Genomic DNA, 18,099 nt, shown 5'->3' on the forward strand with positions numbered 1-18,099 from the left:
ATGAGCAAGGACTAATTAAATTAATAAGACTTGAAAAATTGAACCTGTAGTTCACAAAAACTGTTGAACATAGTAAATTTTATGTTGAATATCTCAAAAGTTAATAATCACAGTTTGGGCCACTGAAAACCACTGAACTCATGAGCCGCATTGCACCTCCAGTAGCTACATACTTCCTTAAATTATACCAAGTACAACCTTAATTTTTTCATCTATATGGAGAAATCTGACACAACTATTAAGAATTTACTTTTTAAAATAACTGTTTGATTTGCGATTTTCCTGATATCAGAAAAGTTATTGAATTGCCATGCAATTAGTTTTTAAATTAGAACACCAATCTACTGTATCACTTTTGGAGTCTTTCCAGTTCACTTAAAGTACCAGAATATAATGGTTAAATGAACAGAAGCACAGGGTATATTAAACATTTAACATAATAATATTTTATGGCAGACTACAGTAACAGTCTAGAAAAGGATACTCTCTAAATATATTTATTGCTCAGTTTTATAGAAATGATGGGTTCTAGCATGAAAGTATATTTTTCCAACATTTGCATGACTCTATATTCCACTTTTAAAAATTATTTCTGAATCTTACATGAGAATTTACTTTCTTCATGACAGAATCATAGAATCATAGAATAATTTGGGTTGGAAGGGACCTCTAGAGGCCATCTAGCCCAAACCCCCTGCAGTGAGCAGGGACATCTTCAAATAGACCAGGTTGCTCAGAGCCCCATCCAACCTGGCCTTAAATGTTTCCAGGGATGGGGCATCTACCAGCTCTCTGGGAAACCTGTGCCAGAGTATCCACCAGCCCACTGTAAAAAATTTCTTCCTTATATCCAGTCTAAATGTACCCTCTTTTAGTTTAAAACCCTTACCCCTTGTCCTATCACAATAGGCCCTGTTTAAAAAGTTTGTTCCCATCTTTCTTATAAGCCCCCTTTAAGTACTGAAAGGCTGCAATAAGGTGTCCCCAGAGCCTTCTCTTCCCCAGGCTGAACAACCTCAACTCTCTCAGCTTTTCTTCATAGAGAAGTGTTCCATTCCTCTGATAAATTTAATGTTTAACTGCAAGTACAGTGAACTAATTTGCTAACAGCTTAATAATTAAATAGCAGTAACTAAAAAAAAAAAAAACAACACTCTGTTTATATTTCTAGGAAGGAAATCTGTACAAATTATAAAGCTTAACAAACCACTATAAAAAATATTTCTACATGTGCTTTCTTACTCTTTGTTAATCTAAAATGTAATTCTAAGTGGGTTTAATTTCCAAGTCAGACATATAAAGTTTCTCCCTCCTTTTTAAGTTGTTTCAAAAACTTTCCAAAACATCCTGCTCAAACCAATGTTTGGTCCATTTCCTCTCATTATAGTTTGGTGTTTTTTCTAGTCATTAACATAACCTTCCCTATTATTAGATCAAATTCCATGCCACCTTTCCTGGGGTCAGCTGGGATTAGAGTTAATTTTCACAAGAAACTGGTTGGGCTGACCCAAACCAGCCAGTCCAATGGGATATTCTATATCATGTGATGTCATGCTCAGTCCTTTCCACGGGCTGCAGCTCTTCACAAACTGCCCCAGAGTGGGTCCCTTCCATGGAGTGCAGTCCTTCAGGAACAGGCTGCTCCAGTGTGGGTTTCCCACGGGGTCACAAGCCCTGCCAGCAAACCTGCTCCAGCGTGGGATTTTCTCTCTCCAAGGGTTCACAGGTCCTGGCAGGAACCTGCTCCAGTGTGGGCTCCCCACGGGGTCACAGCCTCCTTCAGGCATCCACCTGCCCCAGTGTGGGGTCCTCCATGGACTGCAGGTGGATAGCTGCTCCACCATGGACCTCAGTGGACTGCAGGGGCACAGCCTGCCTCACCAAGGTCTTCATCATGGGCTACAGGGTAAAAGTCTCTGCACCAGCATCTGGAGCACCTCCTCCCCCTTCTTTTTCACTGACCTTGGTGTCTGTAGAGTTGTTTCTCTCACATCATCTCACTCCTCTCTCTCGACTGCTGCCTCCTAGCACAGTTTTTTTCCCCTTCTTAAATATGTTATCCCAGAGGTGCTACCACCGTCGCTGATAGGCTTGGCCTTGGCCAGTGGCAGGTTCATCTTAGAGCTGGCTGGCACTGGCTTTATCAGACGTGGGGGAAACTTCTCTCAGCTTCTCACAGAAGCCTCCCCTATAGCCACCCTGTTACAAAAACCTTGCCATGCAAACCCATAACACCACTGTAAGAAGCAAGACCAGCAATGCAAACGTGCTTTCATTTATGGACTAGTGCAAGGTTAAATATCTTTCTGATATGATCCTGAGAAGAATACTGAATCCAAATTTGCGTTTCTCTGTGAAACACCGTAGCAAACATAATCAATTTGTTTGTGTGCTCATCTTCCACTGTTAGCTCATTGGTTAATTTGTTATTTTTTTTTTATGTTTCAAGATCTAGTCTTCTATTAGACGTCCATATGTTTCCATAATTGTGTTCTTAAAAGCGAATTAAGTAGTAGTTGCTGAAATATACAAAGTGACACTGGAAAAATTTCTTTTGGAATAGTCACTTACCATAGTGAATTTTGTTCCTTGAATGTACTGCCTCCAAAGAGGCCCCCCTTTGGGATTACTTTCCCTGCCACGAAGCAACAAAAACCACAGAAAATGTTAGATATTAAAGGAGTATTCACAACTATTCCTATGTTCTGGAAGAAAACATAGAAAAATCTCCTACTCCTTAACTCCCTAAGCTTTGTCACATTCTGTAAATACCTGAGGTAAAAGTAAACCTGAGGTGCTGGTATAAATCTGCATAGAGAATTCACTTGAGAAAATGTTACGTAAATAGCATACTTCTTCTCTCTTATGACACTGCCTACACAGATCTAATAAGTAAAAAACTGGTAGAGACAATTCTGAGAACAGGGACTGAGGCAGACTAGTAGCTGTAGAGAGAGTAAAGTAGTGAGAGTGAACTACTCCCGTCCAAACATTGTATTTAATGTAATGCAAGAAGTCTTGATTGCTTGGGAACTTTTGAGTACATTAGCTACCTCAGTGAAGATGTCAGAAACTACTTCCATATTGAAACAGTCTAACCCTTAGCTTTTTACCCAACCTGTCTGAGAAGTTACCTCAAAAAAGGCTTTCGTGCTGTCAAGCAAATGATTCAGAACCTGTCCGAAAGCTTATAACCAAGACAGCTGTTAAAAATGGCCAATACTATTATAGTCAAGAATATGGTAGAAGAGTGAGGGCATTTTAAGACAGATCACCCTTATAAACAACACACAGACAACTGCAGTTTTGAGGGTTCCTTTTAGATTCTGTAACTGCACAAGGAGTATTCAGTATAGGACAACGAGAAAGATACCACTGCATCCCCTCAAAGAGATGCGTGACCTTTAGAGTGTCAGGAGTTTGACCCTAGGAATGTAGTATTTTGAAATCTTTTTGTATGCTGTTTTGTCAAGAATGAAAAAGGACAGACTTAAATAATGTACATAAACAATGAAAGACAGGGTTAAGAATAAATCAAGTGGTTTTTAAGCTGTCAAAGGAGAAACATGAATCAAATCCTGCCCTTCCCCCAGAAAATGTGCCATAACTCGTGAAGAGAATGGCATTTAAGTTTTGGCCCTTCGATCTCTTTCTGTTTCACTTGTAGCTTGGCCATACATTGCTGTCTACTGTGTCACTTACTGACACTTTCTTTCTTCTTCACTCTGTTTTCTGCAGAAATTGAATAGCTGTTCTTCAACCTGGGTCTTGATTCTGTCCTCTGCCAATAGGTGTCTAATGACATTTCAGATGTCCTTTAACATCCCACTTGGCCTCCAGCTGCAGTTCCAAAATCTCTTATAAGTTGTGTCATATCTGCTATCCTGTGTAGATATTTTGGCTACCTTGGGACATCTCCAGTAGTACAAGATGCCTCTTTGCAGGCAACTGTGTCATGCCCTTGCTGTCAAAAAACTATTTTCAGAGACTACCATTGCAAACTGTTGATAATGATACAACCTTTGCTGGGAGAAGGATGAGATTGCTGTGGATATACAGGAGATAAAGATTTTTAAAAGGTTAATAAAAAGACAAAAGGATCAAACAGAATCCCATGCCAAACCAATAGGTAAAGTCTATGTAGAAACACAATCTGCCACCTTCATTTTCTGTAGTATTTTAAAAATCCATGACTTATTTACATCATAACGGTTCTATCAAGGAAAGCTTACCAAAAAGTTTTCTTTGTGGATTCATAAAGAAACAACTTGAAGCCACAACTGGCTCTGAAAGTACTTGCACCTAATCTGAACAGCTCTAAGCAAATACTCCAGATATCCAGCATCCAGGGAACACTTATCACAGTCACACAACTGCCATTACCATCCAAGCACGTCTTTTCTAAAAAACTCCAATCAAACGCAGGCGCAGAGAAATGACCCAAGTGCTCTGGCCTTTGAGAGCTCCATCATCTCTGAGCTCATAGGATCAAAACTAAAAAAAGATACAATTATCTTACTAAATGCACTCCTCAGATGTATGAAATACAATTTCCAGGATGGAATTATAAGCCTCTAAAGAATTCTGTTATGCAAAGTGGTATTAAGGCTTCCCTAATAGATCTCCTAAAGCTTTGAGTTTCCCCTTCCCTCTCACTGAACATGCTACCACTGTAATATTCTAACTTGCAGCTGCATGTTGTGATGCTGTTAAAAGGGAGCTGTGAAAAATGCTACTGCACATTTCAGCTTCGGAAAGAGCTATTGGTGGACGAAACTGAAAGAGCATTCTGCTACTCCAGATTCTGCCAAGACTGAAAAGTCATCTCCTTTTACTTTTCTACAGTAGGTGAATACACAGGCAACAGAAGTTTTCTTTGCCCCTCTTTCCTGGACCCCAGCCTTGAAGAATGAATGAAATCGACCTTTGACTGAGTCTCTAAAAAAGTATAGACATGTTTAAAGTTTAGAAAGTGAATCACGGAGCTCCAGATTCTGTCACATCTTAGTATGACTTATCTAATAACAGAATTTAACAATCTCTGAAGACCATTTCTATGTCAAGCCAAAAGCTAGAAGAACCTAAGAGAATCAAATAACTGCACGTTTTAATGTGTAACTGGTCTTAAACACTAACTTCAAGTGGGTGCAAGTACTAACTGGTAAAGCATGTAGGCTCTTCCCCTGTATTTTCCAAAAACCTTGAAATAAGCACAAGTACCATTTTCTTTTGAAAAATAACTGGAAAGACATATTTTTTTAAATAAACAAACAAACAAATTACCTGGCAAGGCTTCTTCATTTTAATTGCTATAACGTGGTATCTGTAACAGCAGAGTTCACAGGTCCATGACCCTTTTTCACTTATCCATTTTAACAGGCAAAGCTGATGTGTGTATCGTACTGACCCATCGCAGCGGCAAGGATTTAACAATTCACCCTGAAAAGGCAAAGCAGAAACACTAATTTTAAAGGAATCTTTTATGTACATGTATAATTCATACCAAAATATTTACAGGTCTGTAACAATGAACTGGTCTCAGTTTCAATACGTATTATTGGCTATAAAAATTCTCAAAAATTAAACTGTCTTAAAAACATCTAAGTGCTTCTAACGAGTCAAAGCCAGAGAACTGTCTATGCATGATATGTACATACATACAAAGATTACCACGCCTCAAACAACAGTAGCATTAGCCCTTTCAAATAACTGAGTTGGCATCAAAGGCGGTTAGATGTATCTCTCCAACAGTTATTTGCAGTCATGACTAGGAAAGAATCGGGTGACGTCACAGAGAACCGTGCTCTTGGAGCAGGGTTCTGTGCTGTTCAGCTAGCCAGCTGTCAGGCAGGACCTCAGATAATGTAACTGAAAACTTCCCCCGGTGGTTCATGTATTTGTATGTGATAGAAATCAGCTCTTCTAACCTTTCCTTGAAAGGTTTTTTTTAGCTAAACTACAAGGCAAGCTATAAAATGCTCGTTACATATCCATTGCCGATCCTCTGCCCAGTAATGTAATGTCAGAGAAGATCCTTGGAGGTCTTCTCCACGTTACCTGTAAGCTGACACTCTCGTTTTAAGGACTAATAGAAACCCGAGGAATCGGTCCTGTTTAAAGTCCCCGAGGAGAGAGCCAGCGAGCGTGACGGCAAGAAGATGCACGGCGTGCAAGCCAGCCATAGCCGATCTCTCCTTTCCCCCAAAGCTCTGCGACGACTCAGAGTTGCACCCAGCGCTTGTCACGGCCGCCTCGCACCGCAGCCGAGTCTCCCCACACCCGTTTCCCCGCCGGCACCGGGGAGCGGGCCTCCCACCGGGCCTCCCGCCGACACTCCACGGGCAGCGCTGCCGGGGGACCCCGCGCCTGGCCCGGCAGCGCCCGCCGGCACCTCCGCCCCGCTGCCGGGGGCCGAGCCCTGTCCTTGGTGCTGATCACTCCCCGCTGCCGGGGGCCGGGCGGGCGGCACCGAGCCCTGTCCTTGGTGCTGATCACTCCCCGCTGCCGGGGGCCGGGCGGGCGGCACCGAGCCCTGTCCTTGGTGCTGATCGCTCCCCGCTGCCGTGGGGCGGGCGGGAGGCACCGAGCCCTGTCCTTGGTGCTGATCTCTCGCCGCCGCCGGCGCACCGGGCCCCCGCCGCCCGCAGCCGGGGTGTGAAAGAGGGGTCGGTCGGTCCGCGCCTAGCGCGGAGGAGCCGCCCGCCCGCCCCGCTCTCCTCACCTGCTCGGGGCCCTGGAAGCAGATCTTGCAGATGGGGCCGGCCCCGCCGGGGTGGCTGCCGCTGCCGCTCTCGCTGCTGCACACCGAGCGGGTCTCGGGTTTGTCTCCGCCGGCAGCCCCCGCCTCGGCGAGGCCGCTCTCCGAGCCGGAGCTGGGGCCGCCGCTCTCTCCCTCCTCCCCGCTCGCCTCCCCCGCTCTGGCCGGCAGCTCCAGCGGGGCGGCGGGGTCCCGCTGCGGCTCCCCGGGAGGGAGGACGACGCTCCCCCCGGCGCAGCTCATGCCCGCGCCGGCCCGGGGCACCGGCTCACCCGGGGCGGCGGCGGCCCAAGGGGAGGGATGGCGGCGGCGGGGAGCGAGAGGCTCCGGCGCGCTGCGGGCTGCCGGCGCCCGGGAAGGTGACCCGGCGTGGCCGCCTCCGTCCCTCCCTCCGCCGCCCGGGTCCGGAGCCGCCCCGGCGGTGTGTGCTCGTGGGGGAGCGCGAGTGTGGGCGGGGGAGCGCGTGTGCGCGGGTCTGGAGGCGGCGGCGGGGCGGGGCGGGGGGGGAGGGGAGGGGGGAAGCAGAGAGGGGCCGGCCCGGCACGCGCCGGGTGGGCTCCGGCCGCCAACGGCCGCCCCCGAACGCTCAAGGCAACCGCCGCGGGCCCGCAGCCGCCCGGGGGTCTTCCCCGCCTCCACCCCCCTCTCCTCCCCCCGCCGCCTCCCCGGCACCCCGGGCCCGCCCGGCAGAAGACCCTTCCCCACCTCCGGGCGCCGGAGCCGCCCCTGCCCTCCCGCCCGCTGCCTGCCTCCCTCCCTGCGGCACCGGCGGCTGCGGCCCCCGGCCCGCACCGTCCTGTCGGCCCCCGCACCCCGGCCCCGGTCTGTGCCCGGCCACGTCGTTTCCCTCCCGCCCCCGCCCCGTGCACCAACCACGATCCCGCCGCCGGTCATGGCGCCGCAGCCCCGACACCTCGGGTCAGGACCCGACCCTCTCAGGGACACTTACGGGGCTTCGGGCTTTATTGGGGTTTATTTTCGTTGTAAAATATTGCACTTGTGAAAGCTCAACAGAATGGATATTCAACAGTTGCTCTTTGGGTGTGAAACAGCAGTCCTCCTAGCCTCTCGTGGCTTTTTTTTTTTTTTTTCCAAATACATTACATCACCTCATTTTCAAAATTAAATCTGCTAAAAGCATCATGATCAAATATCTTCTAAAAAAAAAAAAAAAATCCTGCCACTGTGGTTAGAAATTCTTCTAAAGTTTGGCTGGGGCCGCTAAAGGAAAGTATGTGTGAATCTCAGCATCAAGGATAACACCAGCGCACACTTCATCTCATGGAAATGACAGCAACTCTCTGTGCAGCAAGAGAGCAGGAAAAAAAACCACCTTCAAAAAAACAATCATGCAGCCATATGCTCTTCCATAGCCACATTTAGATTCAAAGTGCGATGAAGTCACCCGTCTCCTTCGTTGGCTGCTTCATGCGCAGTCTCAAGACGAGGGTGTACCTGGATGAGCTCAGCCGCCGCCTTCTCCAGCCGTGTTTTGGTAGCAGTGGCTTTCTTGGTGTGGCCATTTTGTCAGAAGATGGGAAGAAGCACAGAGAACCGAAGCAGCTCTCCTGCACCCATGGCTGCGTGGCTGGCAGGCTCTCTGGAGGGGCTTGCTGAGGGCACACCAAACACCTGGCCCAACCTTTTGGCCTGGCTGGAGACCAGCTCAGGCAGTCTGCTGCCTGAAGAAAAAGGAGAGCGGCACTCCAACTGACTGGGGCAAGGCATAGTTAAAGCCCTTTCAGACCTCCTGCAGCCTGCATCTGCTACAAAGGCCATGCCATAGTTACATTAAGGATGAAGGACAACACAGCAGTTGACAGCATTGATCTAATGCAGAATAGTCAGAGGTTGTCTTCCTGTAGTGGAATAAGAGGTATGTATCGCTACAGCTTTTCTCATCATCCACTAGCGCCCATTCGCATGAAAATCTCTGTTCTGATGGCTCTGCACTAACTAAGCCAGCGCTGGCCACTTAACTTGGCCTTAGGACAAGGTGCTCCAACCCTAAAATTACTTCTGTTCACAAGGTGGTTGTTAAGTAGGTAAGTAACATGGATTTGCCCAGATTTGGTAATGTAAAACAAAAACATGGCACATTGACAGTGACGTGATGAACTATAGATAGTGTGGAGTTAAAAAACTCTTCTACATACAATTTTTTAAAGCAAAGTATTACCTGAAGGGGTTGCCAGAGAGACTAAACGGAATTGGAGACAGAGTTCATCAAATCGATGAATTCTAAGGAAAGAAGGGGCAATTGCAAACAATGAAAAAACAGCAAATGTCAGGGCCAAAATACTGGGTAAAAGAGAACTGCAGCAGAACCAGAAGGAAAAGACAGTGGAACTAAAGTGGTGAAGTGAGAAATGAATGCTGAAAAGTTACTCATCTGCATCGGAGCAATACAGCATGCCCTTGCCATTTGCTGTATGTGGGGGTTTATGCCATTTTCCTTTCTCCTCCTTTTATTTGTCAGCAAAAATTCAATAAATTACACAGCTTTTGGAAAGGATGTAAAGAGAAGATAAAAATGTCAACACAGAAATGGAATGACTTCTTAATGTCATGAAAAGAAAGAAAGCTGTGACTACAGGGGATAATAGATTGTGTTAAGAAGGTCAATCTTTTCTACATTATCTTGCCAAAAATGTATGTATCACATGACTCTCAAAAGGGAACACATCTAATACAAATTAGAAAAATTCTTTCACAGGTATGTAATTAAGAGCTGATTGTGGGTGGGTATTTCATAGACACGAGTTTTTTATCACGTCACCTCTTTGCATGTCCACCAACAGCTACTGGCACTCCAGATAAAATAACATTGCAAAGGCTATCGATCCCTGTGCTTCGGAGCACATGAGAGTTATTCAGCATGCTGGGGGTGTGGGGCGATGCCGACAAAAGAGCTGCAGGGGTAGAGAGCATTCTATAACACAGCCTCCCAGCAAAGTAGCGTTCAGCCTTCCACTAAGCAGGAGACAGGGACAGGAGCCAAAACCATAGATCGAAACAGAAAGAAGGAAAAATTAAAGCAGGAAAGGATATTCTGCTCCATAACAGCAGTAGTGTAGGTGGTTGGGAGCAAGAAAAAAGAGAAGCCGAAAACTGGAAGAATTAATTTGCGATGAAGGCAGTGAACTGGAGCTCTTGGGATTTATTTGAGGCGCAGCCTTGCTACGCCCTCCTTGCACAACCTTCAGCAAGTGACCTCAAGTGGGCTGAATAGAGGTGTCTGGCTACCTGAGCAGAGGCAGCAAGCCGTGCGGGCAGCCGGCTGTCCGACTGCCTCCGGAGGAACCTGCCACCTCTTCTGGGAACACTGGGACGTCCAGACTGGCACCACACCACTAGATGTAGGCACATCTCCCTTAGTCTGCCTCTGTCTTGCTCTCTACATAGACCTGTAACAAGGTTTGCTTTCTCTGTCCTTATTCCTGCCTCTTCCATTAGCGTTTGCAGTATTTTACTGGCAGAATCGGGCCGTACTTGTACAGTCTTGATCTTGGCTGAGGTATCTAGGCATTATAACAACACAAATAATAAGGAACAGTGATACAGATAAAAATAACACCAAGGTAATAAGAACAGTGAAATGAATTGCTTTTTCAGCAGGCAATGGAAAAGGCAGAAGTACAACCCTCGAGGGAATGGAAGTTGTCTCTCCTCTATTTTCCCCTCAGTTCTGCTCCAGGTACATTCTTTTTCCCACTGAGTGCCAGCTAAACACTGTGCAGTGCCTTCCTCCAAATAAACTAATGGAAACTCAAGCCCAGTTTTTTACACGAGGACAATCAGCTGTAGGTAGAACATCCAGGAATAAAAACCAGAGGAAGGTGTTTGAACAAATGGGAAATGGTCAGGGAATGGACAGAACAGAGTTTTTTAAAAATTATTATTTAGCAAGATAAACCCTGTAAGTAAAGTTTCATGTACAGAAGAGGTTGCACAGGAATAACTCACGCAGCTAAAGAACTACTCAAGGGATATTATAGGAATGGAAGCACTGTGTTACCGCACATGTAGAAACCAACTCCTGCTCTTACTTTTTCTCAAAAAGTTTCCATAATGCATCAGCATGTGCCATAAATACAGTAACAGAAGAGCTCAGTGATGGGTTCGTTCCATTTTGCTGCTTCCTGTATCTCTGAGGAAAAAAAGATTATATACTTTTAAAATATTAATGAAGGAGTAAACAGAGTAGTTGCCAGTGTATTACATTCAAAGCAAAATACTAATGAGATAGTAGAAAGTGAAATCTATTTAAATAATAATACAGAAACATTATTATTCTACACACTGAGTAGCATGTACATGTTCCTTTCAGAAAGAAACCTGATGGACATCAGCTGTAAACAAAAACAAGGCATTTTGGCTGTAAGCAAATGCTTCAGTTTAATTTGAAATGCACTTTACATGTTTAATGCAACTTAAAATGTGCTTCTGAGCAATATCCCCATTCGTTGTATTTCCATGTTCAACTCTATTGCACTAAAAGATCTGGGCGGATGGTTAATAGCCATACTAGTGACTGTGTATTATTTGCTGGTTCACTGAACGTGCCTGATTTTTGTTACGAACACACCCGCACCCTGCAGTCGAAGATTTTACAGTTCTGTCAACCAATTAAAATCTCACGCAGACAGAAAGCTGTTGTCTCAGGAAAACCTTTATTTTCACATTGCTCACTTGCTTTTTTGGAAATGCATACCTAGGTTCCTATCCAGCCCAGGGCTGCTCAACACTGACAGATCTCTACATAGCAAAAGCATCCGTCTTTGCAGCTACTGGTGTTGCTTCCTCAAACCTTCACAGGGATTTCCCGCCCATGTTGGGACCATGAGTGTAGCCCCATCTCCTGGAGGGCTGGCTCCTGGGGCTCAGGGCAGCCGCCAGTTTCCTTCCTTCCTTCCTTCCTTCCTTCCTTCCTTCCTTCCTTCCTTCCTTCCTTCCTTCCTGCCTTCCTGCCTTCCTGCCTTCCTGCCTTCCTGCCTTCCTGCCTTCCTGCCTGCCTTCCTGCCTTCCTGCCTTCCTTCCTGCCTTCCTGCCTTCCTGCCTGCCTTCCTGCCTGCCTTCCTGCCTGCCTTCTTTTCTTCCTGCCTTCCTGCCTGCCTTCCTGCCTGCCTGCCTTCCTGCCTTCCTGCCTGCCTTCCTCCCTCCCTTCCTTCCTTCCTTCCTTCCTTGCTTCCTTCCTGCCTTCCTGCCTTCCTGCCTTCCTGCCTGCCTTCCTGCCTGCCTGCCTGCCTTCCTGCCTGCCTGCCTTCCTGCCTGCCTGCCTTCCTGCCTGCCTTCCTGCCTGCCTGCCTGCCTACCTGCCTGCCTTCTTTTCTTCCTGCCTTCCTGCCTTCCTTCCTGCCTGCCTTCCTTCCTTCCTGCCTGCCTGCCTGCCTGCCTGCCTTCCTTCCTTCCTGCCTGCCTGCCTGCCTGCCTTCCTGCCTGCCTGCCTTCCTGCCTTCCTGCCTGCCTTCCTCCCTCCCTTCCTTCCTTCCTTCCTTCCTTGCTTCCTTCCTGCCTTCCTGCCTTCCTGCCTTCCTGCCTGCCTTCCTGCCTGCCTGCCTGCCTTCCTGCCTGCCTGCCTTCCTGCCTGCCTGCCTTCCTGCCTGCCTTCCTGCCTGCCTGCCTGCCTACCTGCCTGCCTTCTTTTCTTCCTGCCTTCCTGCCTTCCTTCCTGCCTGCCTTCCTTCCTTCCTGCCTGCCTGCCTGCCTGCCTGCCTTCCTTCCTTCCTGCCTGCCTGCCTGCCTGCCTTCCTTGACTGGGGACAGCTGAGGAGCCATAGCTGGGGCCAGCCTCTGCCTGTGGAGCTGCTTTTAAGCTGAGCCTCTGCCGTTTGGCCCCTGCCTGAGCTACAGCTCCTGCCATCTTTCAAATTCTTATTTTATTGTAATTTTTCTTCTTGGAATATTCTCATACCATTCATAATTGCTATATTTTATTTCCTGAAATCCTGTCTTATTTGCCTGTATGCTATTTTTCTTCAGAGCTGTTAATCTATTTTCAAAACATTTGAAACTACCTATGATTAGTTTTTCTCCACCATGAACTATAGCTTCCCAGGATATATAGTCTCCCTTTTGATCTTCAACTGTTTGGAAGTATTTTTTTAACACATTTCCTTGTACGATTTGCTGAGGGGGAAAATAAGGCTCAGCATGGCTTCCAGAATGAGGTAATTTTTGTTTGCAAATAAATTTAGTTCCTTGGTTTATTTTGGAAATAGATCAGCTGTCACAGATCCTAGAGGGCGGCATCACTGAGTTCAGTTTATTGAAACAGAAATGACAGAATGTCAATTAGCTTTTCCATTACATGCTATATGAACAAAAGCTACTGTGCAAGGCCAAAGTGAATTTATGTAAGTATCAGCTGTACAGATCCCTTTTATCTGTCTACAAAGAAAAGAAAAAAGAACTTTTTTTTTTATTAATAAGCATTTTCCTTGGATTTCTTTATCTACAAGCATCAGAATTACTGTGATATGCAGTACAGGCAACTTCAAACCTTGAAAAGTAGTGGCAAGGTATCAAAAATAATGTAACAGCTTCCCAAATCCCTACCCACTGGTTTTTTGTCCATTATCTACACCTCCAGTGTATGTCTAACAAGTTTAAAAGCTGCAAACTGTCCAATGTATGCAGTAAGGCAGTGAAAAGTGGCTTCTACTACTGAAATACCTTCTGGGGGATACCACCATGACCTGGACCACAGGGTGGTCATCACTTCAGTACACACAAGGCAGGAGAGAGAACTTCCCCCAAGTGGTTGCAGGCAAGTAGGAAACCACAGTGATTTTGTGATGGTGGGAACTGGAGCTCATCATACATACATCACTTTGTCAAAACTCACATCAGATACCTATCAAATGAGAACAGATGTTTTTTTTGATAAACCAAACTACAAAGGGCAACACAATATGTATTTTACTGAAATATTTTAGTGTTATTTATGTGGTGAAAGGAAAATGGTGTGCATCCAGATTTGAGCTGTTCACTCCTCGCTCAGGAAGCATTGGTCTGGTTACTTCTCACACCACAGGCCATTCCTGACTGTTTCATCTCCAAGGGCTCAGTCTCATTCTGGAAGTAAAAATACGAGGCCCTGTTATTTGGACTGAAGACCAGATCTTCCACCTTTGATGCAGTAGCCGTTGTAAACCTCTCTGTATGGTCTAAGCCACAGAAGATGTCCCAGCTCTAATGAACCAGCGTAACTTACAGAATTACCCAATCTTGTAAGCATTTTTTGAGAAACTGTATGGCAAAACCTCAAACTGCCTGGTTTGCCTCTGGCTGGACTGAGAGTTTTGCAGCTCTACCAGAAGTGACCTGTGGAAGTTCTGTTATCTGTTATATAGCTGCTAAAAAAGAGACCATCTCCTGCAGATATGAACTTTGCCTCCTGAGGGATGCCAAAACATTAATGTCAGCCGATAGAAGAACTGGAGATAGAATTCATCATTTCAAGGTTGCAGCTTGAGTGTGCTTTTTTGTGAAATAATCTCTTGTTTTCCTTATCTTGCTACCCACCAGCTGTCTCAAGAAGACAAAAAAAATACTATCACATCAGATTTCCTGTGTATCAAGAGCCAAAATTCTGTTTCTTGTGATAATTATGTAAGAAAACATACAACAGTCACCACAGGCCACACTGGAAGGCGTTACAACACCGAAGAGGGTCTTCTAGTGCTTCCAAAATCCACCATATTTGACAGTAAAATAATCTTGTTTCAGAAAGACAGTTATATAAACCAGAAGAAGTGACACCTTCTATGCTTCTTAATGGGGAAACAATAAATACTTCATTCCCACTGATCCCACAGGCCTGCCAGATGACTACCTGCTTCAACTGAGATATTAGCTAAATCTGTGATTTCAGCTTTTTTGTCTTTGTTTTCTTCCTCTGAATACATTTGCAGAAACTGTGAGGTAATGCAGGAGCATATCATCCAGTGTGGGAAAGGAAAAGGAAATTGTCGGTTTTGGTGGAAGCTCACGAGTGTTTAATCAAGGTCTGTGGCCTGAAATCTGTAGGAAAGGAAATGTAGGATTTCCTGTGCATTGGTGATCCGTCCTGGAGGTGGGTGTTGATTAGAGGTTTATGCAGAGAAGTGAAAGATAGTTTTTAGGAAGGATTCTTCGCTTATGTTACAGTGCAAGGACAGAAAAGGGAACCATGGACACGCCCACAGTGCAGTAAGACCCGGAGCTGGCGTGTCGCAAGAGTAACTGTCTTTCACTGAACTTCTTTTATGTGTGTACCCCCAACGCACCAAGTACACCAAGGGTAGAGCACAAATCCGTTGGATACCTGCTTTCTTCACAGCACATTTTTCACTTTCACCACAGGAAGGCATGCCAGGGACAAGTGTTCTCGCTGGCAGCTACAGCTTCGCACTCAGAGTCTGCAAGGTTATCGAGGTTACTGCAAAGACAAATCGGACAAATTATGCTAAAGAGCTGCAGAACCAGTGGTCCATTAACTGCCTGTCCCTGGTCAACTGTGCATTGTCCAACCTGAACCTGAACACTGAATCGAATAAAATCTCCTGCAGAGATGAAGGCATGTGTTAACTACATATGTGACCCTTCTGAAGCACAGCTGCAGGAAAATGATAGACTGCAGGCTAGTCCTGCAACCAATTTGGTATTCCATGACTGCTGAAGCTGCAAAATGAAACATGCCTGAGCAGTATAGGACATTGTGGAGGCAGTGGGACAGGACTGGCTTCAAATGCAGTGGCAGACACTTCAGAAACAACCTGAGGTGTGCTCATCTGAAATCTGTGTCCTTCGGATGCAAGCTACCATTGCGTTCCTCTGAGACATTCACCCAGAGCTTGTAGATAAGCTGCAGGACTTAGAAGAAACCAGTGTCCTTCTGGGGCAGCTTCTGGAGGTCTAGAGGTCAAGCAGATACCTCAGATCATTCAAAATGGCACCAAATATCTACATGCATGCAGCGAATTAAACCCTGAATCAAATCACCTCTAGAGAAATAGGAGTGGCACGAAGTCAGACTGTGCTTAAGTACATCTCAGCCTCTCGCTATTTCTCTAGACTCCTTGAGAACTAAAGCATCACCGCTCCCACTGCTGTTTTGGCACAGTTACTTTTCTCTCTGTCATTCAGCAGTCTGGGATGGTGATGCTAGAGAAGGAGAGACGTGGGCAATGCTAAACTGGATGAACAGATCCTGGATAAAACTTCAAAATATTCCTAGATTAAACTTATTGCTAATCATGAGTCTACAATTTGTGAACTTGACCCTTGCTCTCCTGGTAACATACAATTCTTTCTGGAACAATTGCTTGAAACAGCAAGCATTTACCTTCTTCTGTACATTTGATTACTAATTTCTTACCAGAACAATAAAAAACAAGTCACTTCTCTTCCAGTCCTCGTATTATAATTTCATTTCTGCTGCCAAAGCATGCCTGGCGTCTGCTTTGTGTATTTGATGTGCAGCTGTGGTAGGAAGCCACAAATAGCAACGCAGCGTCTTTAAGAGCCGTACTGCCAAGGGTAAAAGGACCCTGCAGGGCAGCTATTCTGAGGGAGCCGTCCTAACTGTTTGGAAAGTAGCAAATCATGTTGTGATGCGGAAGGTGCAGAATTAACTGGGAAAGTGTTCTTTTCCCAACTTATCCCATTGCAGGAAAGAAAGTGGCTTTTGGCCAACATACACAAAAGAAATCAGTACCCTTTCTCGCCAGTTGGAAAGGCAGCCACAGGCTGCTCTAGCTGCATTATACATTTCTGGAGGCATGACGCAGTATGGAAGTATTATACCATATATTGCTGTTTGGGCTTTTTTTTAACCTTCTGTATTAGATAAGGGATACTTACTAAGCAATCAGTCTGCAGGATGCCTTAGGTTCTTTTCATTATTTACAATAAGGATGGGCACATGGCATTTGTTTAACTGAAGAACCTTCTACACTCCAAAGAGGAAGGGAAGAATGCTTAAGCTGTGCATGCTAGAAACTAATTGCTATCCTTTATTGAATTAGAGTGCATGAATATGCATGGACGGCTGTGTCTGTCTTCAGGTGAAGCAGGGCAGCCTTTATACAGCTTATATAACTGGCTGTGAGCTTTTCAAATTCTGCACGTCCCAGAGCCTGCTGTCTCTTTTTAGCCAAGTGCTTGAAGCATAGCACTACTTGAAAGATTAGCCTGGGTGTTTAATTAAAATCTGAAGAAAGATGTTTGAATATGTTACCTTCAATTTCAGCCCTGTATCTATTTTCTTCTCATAGATGCTGCTTCTGATAATATCAGCTTTTTTGAAATTGTCTGTCCTTGTTTATTTGTAATAAGCATTTCCAATTCTCTCTTCATAACATTGTAATGAATCACTCAGAGAGCAGAGTGAGTTGGATGATTTGGTCCAGAGTGAATCGTAATACCCAGAGATTTTTGTCTTTCTGTGTCTGGGTCATGTCCACCTGAATCACAGGGAAAATGAGTTTTAGCATCTTCAGTAAAAGCTGTTCCCTTGGGATGTATATTCAATTTGCAACGATTCTCAGTTACAACAGCTGGTGCAGATGAGAAGTTACCAGCTAACCTTAATTAGCACTTTAAGGCTGTAGATGCTGGGAACAAAGTTCAGCAGTACAATTAACTGATCCTTCTACCTGTTTACGTGCTTAATCTTCTCATGCCCATATACATTCACTAGTAACTTTGATAAAAACACCCCACATTGCACACACATTCTTATCCAATTGCATGCCGTTATTGACCTTTCATCAAACTTGATATTGCATTCTGAATAGATAGGAAACTGCAGCATAAAAAACTCTAAGGAATTCCAGGGCAAGTATATGAACACAAGCCTGTGGTAAATCCAAATATTCATAGGAACGTAGGTTTCAACAAACCAGAAAAGATCAAGAGTCTAAATGCTGCAATGTCCTGCCTCTGGCAATGGTCTTTAGCTATCATTCAAAGAAAGTTTACATGGCTTATTTCCACACTGGGACAAGCCTATCTGGGTGAAAATATATGTTCAAATGTTAGTCATATGGGTGGTCTGCTTGTGGCCTAAAGCACTAGCTTTGCTTCCGAAGTCCTTCTAATAAGAGTTTGCTCTTCTTATTGCTCTCAGCCACACTCCTTTAATCTCATCTTTGATACTTAGCAGAAAAGTCAACCCAAAAAACGAGATGCCTTTAGCTAAGTGTTTCCACATGATTTCTCTCTATTTATTTATTTATTTATTTTTCTTTAATACACTGGCTTCATTACAGGACATGAAAAATTCAAGTGTTGTAGAGTTTAATTACTGTACTTTTTCTCAAGGGATCTTCATTGTAATCTGTATCACTACTATTACT

General features: G+C 45.2%; 1 protein-coding gene across 1 annotated transcript in view; it reads right to left on the reverse strand.

Annotated features, from left to right (window-relative positions):
- Nucleotides 1-7,183, reverse strand: part of MARCHF11 (membrane associated ring-CH-type finger 11) — a 33,274-nt gene extending 26,091 nt beyond the window's left edge. Inside the window, exons 1-2 of the mRNA XM_075415317.1 lie at nt 6,722-7,183; nt 5,284-5,439 (exon numbers count right to left, since the gene is read on the reverse strand). Of these exons, the coding sequence (XP_075271432.1) occupies nt 5,284-5,439; nt 6,722-7,000 (435 nt within the window). The 5' untranslated portion in view covers nt 7,001-7,183. The remainder of the gene's footprint in view (nt 1-5,283; nt 5,440-6,721) is intronic.
- Nucleotides 7,184-18,099: the final 10,916 nt, after the last annotated feature.

The sequence above is a fragment of the Opisthocomus hoazin genome, chromosome 3 (genome assembly GCF_030867145.1).
Source record: "Opisthocomus hoazin isolate bOpiHoa1 chromosome 3, bOpiHoa1.hap1, whole genome shotgun sequence".
NCBI lineage: Eukaryota > Metazoa > Chordata > Aves > Opisthocomiformes > Opisthocomidae > Opisthocomus > Opisthocomus hoazin.